The sequence below is a fragment of the Rhinopithecus bieti genome, unplaced genomic scaffold (genome assembly GCF_001698545.2).
Source record: "Rhinopithecus bieti isolate Rb0 unplaced genomic scaffold, ASM169854v2 scaffold_7681, whole genome shotgun sequence".
In the NCBI taxonomy this organism is placed as follows: domain Eukaryota; kingdom Metazoa; phylum Chordata; class Mammalia; order Primates; family Cercopithecidae; genus Rhinopithecus; species Rhinopithecus bieti.
The window spans coordinates 5,264,166-5,272,449 of NW_016806571.1; the positions used below are offsets into that span (position 1 = coordinate 5,264,166).

The following is an 8,284-nucleotide window of genomic DNA, read 5'->3' on the forward strand; positions in this document are numbered from 1 at the left end:
ATTTTTTTTTTTTTTTTTTTTTTTTTTTTTTTTTTTGTCTTCTCCAACTGCGAAGAGAGCACAACTATTTTCTGTTCTAATTTCCTTCTTTTTTTTTTTTTGACGGAGTCTCACTCTGTCCCCCAGGCGGGAGTGCAGTATCACAATCTCAGCTCACTGCAACCTCTGTTTCTTGGGCTCAAGGATTCTCCTGCCTCAGCCTCCCAAGTAGCTGAGGCCATAGGTGTGCGCTATCCTGCCTGGCTAATTTTTTTGTATTTTTTGGTAGAGACAGGGTTTCACCGTATTGCCCAGGCTGGTCTTGAACTCCTGACCTCAAGTGATCCACCTGCCCTGGCCTCCCGAAGTGCTGGGATTACAGATGTGAGCCATCATGCCCGGCCTGTGTTCTAATTTCCTTCTATTGTCCAAATGCCACACCCCCTGTGAAGCCTTCCTGATTTCCATAATCAATTCTCCTTTCTCTATAATATGTACCTCACTAGATTGTTTTATTAAGTGAGGTAGGGCATAAAATAAGAGCTTGCCTTTAACAAGTACTTACCACAGAATAGGCATTTTGATAAGTGCCTGACAAGCATAATCTCATTTTACCTCATAACACTGAGGTAGATGCTATTATCCCCCTTTTACAGATGAAGGAATGGAAGCCCAAAAAGATTAAGTAATTTGCCCAAGTTCACATACACCGTTTGTAAGTGGTAGGACCATGATTTATTTAATTAATTAATTTACTTTTTGAGGCAGAGTCTCGCTCTGTCACCCAGGCTGGAGTGTAGTGGTGTGATCTCGGCTCACTGCAATCTCTGCCTCCTGAGTTCAAGTGATTCTCCTGTCTCAGCCTCCCAAGTAGCTAGGATTACAGGCATGCACCACCACACCTAGCTAATTTTTGTATTTTTAGTAGAGGTGGGGTTTCACCATGTTGGCCAGGCTGGTCTCCAACCCCTGACCTCCGGTGATCCGCCTGCCTCGGCCTCCCAAAGTGCTTGGTTTACAGGCATGAACCACTGCACCTGGCCTAGAACCATGATTTAAATCCATAAACCACAATCCCAATTTCTTTATTAAGATGCCCTAGTACATATTACACATTCAGTTAAGGAACATCTTATTTATTTTTGAGACAGAGTCTCGCTCTGTCACCCAGGCTGGAGTGCAGTGGTGTGATCACGTCTCACTGCAGCCTTGACCTCCTGGGCTCAGGAGATCCTACCACCTCAGTGAACCCAGCAGCTGGGCCTACAGGTGCTTGCCACCACACGTGGCTATTTTTTTTTTTTTTTGACACGGTGTCACTCCTGTCCCCCAGGCTGGAGTGCAGTGGCACGATCTCGGCTCACTGCAACCTCTGCCTCCCAGGTTCAAGCGATTCTCCTTCCTCAGACTCCTGAGCAGCTGGGATTACAGGCAGCTGCCACCACATCCGGCTAATTTTTGTATTTTTAGTAGAGATAGGGTTTCACCATGTTGACCAGGCTGGACTCAAACTCCTGACCTCAGGTGATCCGCCCGCCTTGGCCTCCCAAAGTGCTGGGATTACAGGCGTGAGCCACTGCATCTGGTCAAAATTTTTTTGTAGAGGTCCTGGACTCCTGGGCCCAAGTGATCCTCCCACCTTGGCCTCCCAAATTGCTGGGATTACAGGTGTGAGCCACTGTGCCTGGCCAGACATCTTATTCTTATTAGCTTTGTATTATTCTATCGTTTGAATTTTGAATGTCCTTTCCTCTTGTCTATCAATTTTTCACACTGCTTTTCAGTTTACAATGCTCTTTTGTGTATATTACTCTATATAGCTCTTCCCCCAGTCCCCCAAAGTTGCCATTAGTACTCATGTTTTTCAAATGGAGAAGTTTGTGAGTGCTCCGAGACACTGTATGATAAAGGCTAAAGTTAGAGATATCAGGTCATTTGTTTAAAGTAGTGGTGGCCAGCCTGGTCAACATGGGGAAACCTCGTCTCTACAAAAAACAAAAATAAAAGCAAGCAAACAAACAAACAAAAATTACCCGGGCGTGCTACTTGGGAGGCTATGGCTGGAAAATCGCTTGAACCCGGGAGGCGGAGGTTGTAGTGAGATCACGCCACTGCATTCCAGCCTGGGCGACAGAGCAAGACTCTGACTCAAATAATTAAATAAACAAAGTGGTGGTGGATCTGAAATAAGGACAAGGTAAGAAATTTTAAAAAGAAAATAAGAAAGACGTGGTGGAGCTAGGACTTAAATTCTGCTGTGCTAACTCCAAAGCCCACCCTTTCTTCACCGTGTTTCAGGGCTTCTCACCTGGTGCCCAGCCTCTCCTGAATCAGAATACACGGTTCGGTCTTTGCACTCCCTCTTCAGGGCTTGCACCTAAGGCGTTTATTTAATTACGGGTAGATTCATACTCGCTGCTTACATGTGCACCTCTCCCTGTAATACGAGCCTCCTGAAGGCAGGGGAATAAGTCGGGTGGTTTGGGATTCCTTCGAGTCCCAGCACGGGGCCTGTACACAACTGATGTGAATGAAATGTAAGGAAAGCTACAACTCCTTAGCGCTGCGTCTCGTCTCCTGAACACTGTATCGACAGGACAGGGTCCCGATCATCGCTATATCCTTTACAGCCTTCTGCACACAGTAGGAGCTCAACATCATTAAACTTCAGTTCCCCCACTTTTCTTGGAACACAAAGCGGAAGGGGGAGGGACTGGCACGCAACTCCTCACCTGAGGGCTCAGCAGGGTCCTCAGGTACTTCAACTTCATGACGCACACTTGTCTCTCAGATGCTACTAGACAGCGACAACTCCCATGGTTACCTGGACAAACCGCCACGCAGTCGCAGCGACAGCCGTTGACGCTTATGCGACCGGAGCACAACACGCGTCGCAAGGTCACACGTAGCTTTGCGGCGAAGCAAACAGAACGTGCGCAAGCGCGGTGAGATCTAGGGCGGGCCCTTGAGAGGGCTTGATGAATGCTCCCCTTGACCAATCCCGTCGCCGCATGCAAACTCAAGACCAAGCCCCGCCCACAGGCCTTCGGCCAGCCTTAGGTACTACGTCATAGCGGTCCGTCTCGCTCTTTGATGTACCTGGCTGTTGCTGAGTGCACTCTCTTTTAATCCTCACAACCCTGGAGGGAAGCAGGGCGGTTGCCATGATAGGCCTTTTGCAGTTGACAGAATTGTACCCAAATAGGTTACATGACTTGCACGGAATCGCCAGGCTAATAACGCTAGCTAACGATGAATACTCAGTATGTGTCTGCCAGATACTGTGTAAAGTATTGTACGTGCATTTATGTCATTTAATCCCAAAACCGCCTTTTGAAGGGGATAGCGTTATTATTAGTCTCATTTTACATAACAGGAGACTCAGGGCACTTGCTCAAACTAACAGCCAGCGAAGGACTTGGAACTGGGATTCAACCCAGAGTTAGTAGCTTTAAACAGCTTTTATATTCCTTCTCAACTCCAAGCTCGCTCTCTGCATGCCACGATACTATAACCTGTGACACTCCCATCCCAATAAATGACATTTCTTCTCAGAATCTGAGAGATGAGTGTTTTGGAACCAGCTGCCAAAGAAACGTAAGGTACCCTACTTCCAAATTGGGTAATGGTGGGTTAAAGACTGCTGTTTATATGGGAATGCTTTTATGGTTCAGTTTTTTTGTTGTTGTTGTTGTTGTTTTGAGAGGGAGTTTCTCTCTTGTTGCCCAGGCTGGAGTGCAATAGCGCGATCTTGGCTCACTGCAACCTCTGCCTCCCAGGTTCAAGCGATTTTCCTGCCTCAGCCTCCCAAGTAGCTGGGATTACAGGCATGCGCCACTATGCCCGACTAATTTTGTATTTTAGTAGAGACAGAGTTTCTCCATGTTGGTCAGGCTGGTCTCTAGCTCCCAACCTCACATGATTCGCCCGCCTCAGCCTCCCAAAATGCTGGGATTACAGGCGTAAACCACCATTCCCGGCGTATGGTTCAGTTTTGAGGGCAGACCTGATTTGGCTCACCCGACAGGTTGTCTTGTGATACCTGGGGTGAGTGGTTGGTTAAGTAGAAAAGGGACTGACCTGTTGATCTTTGTTTGGATTGGAGTCCCTTTCAGACTTTTTGGCCTATCTTCTAACATACCAGAGAAATTGAAAGGCAGAAAGGAGTTATTCATAAGTCTGCTCTGAAATGATCCAAAGTTGGGAAGATCTGTAACTCTCCAGAAAGTGTAGCATATGCTCTCCAGACAGACTGTGGGTCCAGAAGCCTTTCCCAACAGTGGTTGCAAATGTCAACAGGTGTTTGTCTCATGGCTACCAGCCAACCCTTAGAAAATAGGAAAGAGCAGAGGACAGCCCCTATTTTCACAGGAAACAAGTAGGCCTCAGAGCTCAAATAATAATTCTTTTGACACGGGAGTCCCAACCCCTTAGTTTTATTTTCAAGATCCTCCTCTGGATATGGTGGCAGAGCATGAATATAAACTCATTTATGATTTACAGTTGTTATTGACTTTGACTAAACAGAGACAGAGATGAAAGGGAACACAAAGGAGGGAAGAACAGACACAGGAACACATAGGATAGGAGCATGTGGTGCCAAGGAATCCATGAGTGTAGCTGTCCTTTCATTAGTCCCCAAGACACTGCTTAGTCCTTTTCTGACCATTAGCCCAGGGTTGATGAAGGAGTCAGGAGAATAAGTGCTGAGGAGCTGTGCTGTCAATGCAAGCAGTGAAGATAAAAAGGCTACTGCTCTCTCATATGATATGCCTTAGTTTTCAGTGGTACAGGAACTTATATCTTTCTCTTCTCTTTTTTCCCCTTCTCACCCAACAAAGCAAAATAATCTGGGGTTCTAGTTTTCTACACCTCTTCTTCCTGGCCCTTTTCTAGGATGGGGTATTATCACACCTTGCAATGCTCCTGTCAAGTAGGTGGTGGTGTAAGGGGCCCTTGGAGGGTCGGGAGAGAGACAAGGTGAAGAAATGTCTTCAGCATACTGTAGAGTCAGCTCGTTTGTCCAAGAACCTTTATTGGAAAAATGTCCAAGGAGTGAGATCACTAGCAGCTGAAGGGGCTGCTAGGTGAGAGGGGGAGCACCTGAGGCTCCATGGAAGACATTGGAGTAGTGCAGTGCAGCATCTGCCTCTAGGCTCAGACAATTCCTTTTATTTGTTGGGGTAAGAAGAATACCCACAGAAAATGCGACCAGTCCCTCTCTGAGGCCCAGAGGCAAGATGTGGGGGCAGCTGGGGATGCTGAGAGTCCTGATACAGGTGAAATGGGGCCCCCATTTGGGACCTAATGGAGTAGGGTACAACAAGTGACTCTCCCCTGGACCGGGGGATGGAAGGAGATATCCCATCTGATATCCACTCCCCAGGTCCAGGGGCACAGACTCTTAACAGACCTACCTTCTGGCTCTGCTCACAGTGGAAAGAGGATGGGTACCAGGCCTGAGATTGTGGGAGTGTCATTACCCTCTGGGAGTCTCAGGCAGATCACCATCTTGGGCTCTCCCTGACCCCATCCCCATCCCCAGTTGTTAGTGCATCTCTCTTCTGGGTGTGTTTCTTCACTCAAACGTCGATGGTGTTGATAGATGGTGACTTTTTCTGTGAAAGAAAATGGCCTGTGTCTCAATTTCAGGAAGGTAATAGGTGCCACCCTTTCTCTCCAGCCTCCCCCATCCCAGGTCTTCCATTTTCCATCTTTTTTTGCCCCTCTTTGGCCTTCCTTTCCCTGGCTGCCCCTCAGGGGCAGAATCACCCTTTCCACCCTCACTGGCCCCCACATCACCTGTCTTGTCCCCACTGGCCTTCCCTGAGGACTCTGTTCCGGCCCCTTTCCCTTCTCCTTGGGATTGTTGTTGGAGTCATTGTCCTTGATGATGTCATACTGACGGCAGAACAGCCCAATTACAGCTGAAACACAATACAGTCTGAGCCTTCATCTCCACCTCCCGCCTCACAAGGAGATACCCACATAGCTTCTAGAAAATCCATGAAGAACATCCTGAACTCCTGGTGCCCATGCAGTCCTCCTCTCCGGGCTCTCAACAGCCTCCTCTCCCTCTCTTCAAAGTTCAAATCATCCCTCCTTAACTAATTATCTCCCCACTCCATTTCTCATTTCTCTCGCTTCTTTTTTTTTTTTTTTGAGACAGAGTCTCGCTCTGTCGCCCAGGCTGGAGTGCAGTGGCGCAATTTCGGCTCACTCACTGCAACTTCACCTCCTGAGTTCAAGCAATTCTTCTGCCTCAGCCTCCCAAGTAGCTGGGATTACAGGCGCCCTCCACCACACTCCGCTAATTTTTGTATTTTTAGTAGAGACAGGTTTCACTATGTTGGCCAGGCTGGTCTTGAACTCCTGGCCTCAGGTGATCTGCCTGCCTTGGCCTCCCAAAGTGCTGGGATTATAGGCATGAGCCACTGCGACTGGCCCATCTCTCACTTCTTTTTCTCCTGACAACCTTTGCCACCTCACACCTTTAGTGAGTCCCTAGTCCCCTGTCTAGCTGCTTACTCACCAGCCCACATGAGCAACACCACCACAATGATGACCACTTCCCCAGTCTGCAGTGGCCGCTCTCCATCCAGACCCTCCACTGTGATGTCACCTGAGAAGGAAGAAGGCAGACTCTGGGTTACTGGGGAATAGCTATCTATGCAGACATATGCAGGATGGAGATGCTGGGGATTAGAGAGGGTAGACTCATCATAATATTGCCCTTGGAGTGTAGGGTAGCCCCTCCCTGGGAGGAAGCCATTGGTGGACAGGTGGTTAGCGACCAAAAAGCAGGATGGCTGCAGGTTTATTACGCACTCATGCAGGCTGCAGATGATGTGAAGTTGGGTAACAGGAAGCTTAAAAGCCCTTCCCCCGAAAAACTCAATAACAGCCTGTCTATACCCAGTCCCCTTCCCACCTGCTTTTCCTTCCTTTCCTGGCAGTGCAATGAATTAAATCATCCTATTCAACTCAGCTAGTCTGTTGCTTGTCTTAGGGAAATAAGTAAGAGGCTGCAAGCCAGGTGAGCAGCCAGAGAATCCAATAGCGCAGACCCTCACCTGGGCTTGAGCTGTTTGAAGGTAGCCGGTCAGAACCCTTGAGAGTTCGGAAGTGCACCCGGGGCCCTGGGGGGCTCTCTCCCCGAAGGCCGATGCTCCTGACCTGCACTGTGTAGTCACTGTCTTCAGCCAGGCCCCAGAGGGCACAGGCCCGGGTGGTGGTGTTCACCTCCCGAATCACACGCTGCCCGGGGCCATTCTGCCGCTGAAGGGAGATGAGGGGAGAGGAGGACAGCCTCACCCCAGTGCCAGGCTACAAGGCTCAACCAGAGACTCTTCAACATCCAAGCACTCCGGGGGAGTAGCGTGAAAAGGGCAGCCTGAGCCAGGATATGGCAGCTTCCAGATCCCCCCACCTAAGTGAAGAAATGTGCAGAAATCTAAGGACACAGGTTGGGGGAGCAGAAGGGTGATTCATACTTGCTGGGAAATGGAGTAGCCAATGACGATGTTGCCTTCTGGGACGTCCCAGGACACAGTGGCCGAGTTGGCTCTGAGGTGAGTGACCGTCACATTCACAGGAGAGGGAGGCCGGTCTGTGGGAGCCAGGGTGTTAACAGGTTTCACCCACTGACTAGTTCTGGTTGACCCTCAGCCCCGTTCCCCTTTACTTACCTGCTCGCACGAAGCCCAGGTCACAGCTGACCAGCAGGAGGACCGTGGGGCTTAGATATGGGGAAAGGGGCATCAGCGAAGCCATGTCCCCACTGAGTCCGCTGGGGGGGGGGGCACTGTGGCATCCGCTTGACATCCAGGCGGGGCTCCTGGAGGTGGCAGGAGTTGTGGGGGGTCAAGGGCTGCCCACAACGCACGGGGGAGGGGGGGCCGCAGCAGCTCTCCTAGGCTCCTCACAGCTCACAACAGCCCTATTTTCTCCGCGCCCTCCCACCCCCGCATTGCCCGGGCGCCCCCAGAGCGCGGTCTACCCTGCCCACACCCACCTCCGCCGGTCCTCGCGGTTGGTCAGGCCTCCGGGGGCTGCTCGGTGCCCAGAGGGCGGCCCATCGCCCGACTCGGTGGCGCTGCCCCTACCCCATCTCGGCGCGGGCCCGGCGAGGCGGGTAGCGCGGGGCCGAGCTGCGGGCCGAGCGGGCGCGGGTCTGCGGAACCCCCAGGGCTCGGGCGGGCCGCGGAGTCTGTCCGGGAGCAGGGGGCGTTGCCCGGACGCTGGCCTGGGTCCCCGGTGCGGGAGGCAGTGCGGCGGCCTCCGCCCGCCCCTGCAGCGGGATGTG

The 8,284-nt window shown here is 50.8% G+C and overlaps 2 protein-coding genes across 7 annotated transcripts in view; both read right to left on the reverse strand.

Annotated features, from left to right (window-relative positions):
* Positions 1-2,902, reverse strand: part of IFT172 (intraflagellar transport 172) — a 44,365-nt gene extending 41,463 nt beyond the window's left edge. For all 6 annotated transcript variants that reach the window (XR_001886526.1, XM_017876974.1, XM_017876973.1 and 3 more), the window contains exon 1: positions 2,712-2,902. Coding sequence is in view for 5 of the 6 variants with exons in the window: in XM_017876974.1 (XP_017732463.1) it covers positions 2,712-2,750 (39 nt within the window). In the remaining variant the exon portion in view is untranslated. The remainder of the gene's footprint in view (positions 1-2,711) is intronic.
* Positions 2,903-4,996: 2,094 nt separating this feature from the next.
* FNDC4 (fibronectin type III domain containing 4) lies at positions 4,997-8,278 on the reverse strand. Its single transcript, XM_017876980.1, has 7 exons — positions 7,994-8,278; positions 7,668-7,816; positions 7,473-7,588; positions 7,053-7,257; positions 6,512-6,601; positions 5,782-5,906; positions 4,997-5,597 (listed from the first exon to the last, which is right to left on the reverse strand). The coding sequence occupies exons 2-7, from the start codon at positions 7,801-7,803 to the stop codon at positions 5,562-5,564; spliced, it is 708 nt and encodes a 235-aa protein (XP_017732469.1). The 5' UTR covers positions 7,804-7,816; positions 7,994-8,278; the 3' UTR covers positions 4,997-5,561.
* Between the last annotated feature and the right edge of the window lie 6 nt (positions 8,279-8,284).

What these genes read in the sequence shown, in the direction of transcription:
- FNDC4 (XM_017876980.1), bottom strand. Translation starts at nt 7,803, where the DNA reads ATGTCAAGCGGATGCCACAGTGCCCCCCCCCCCAGCGGACTCAGTGGG. An exon ending in GCTACTCCATTTCCCAGCAA is followed by an intron (nt 7,258 to 7,472) that starts GTATGAATCACC and finishes ATCTCCCTTCAG; the next exon opens with CGGCAGAATGGCCCCGGGCA. An exon ending in GGTGTTGCTCATGTGGGCTG is followed by an intron (nt 5,907 to 6,511) that starts GTGAGTAAGCAG and finishes ATTGTGTTTCAG; the next exon opens with CTGTAATTGGGCTGTTCTGC.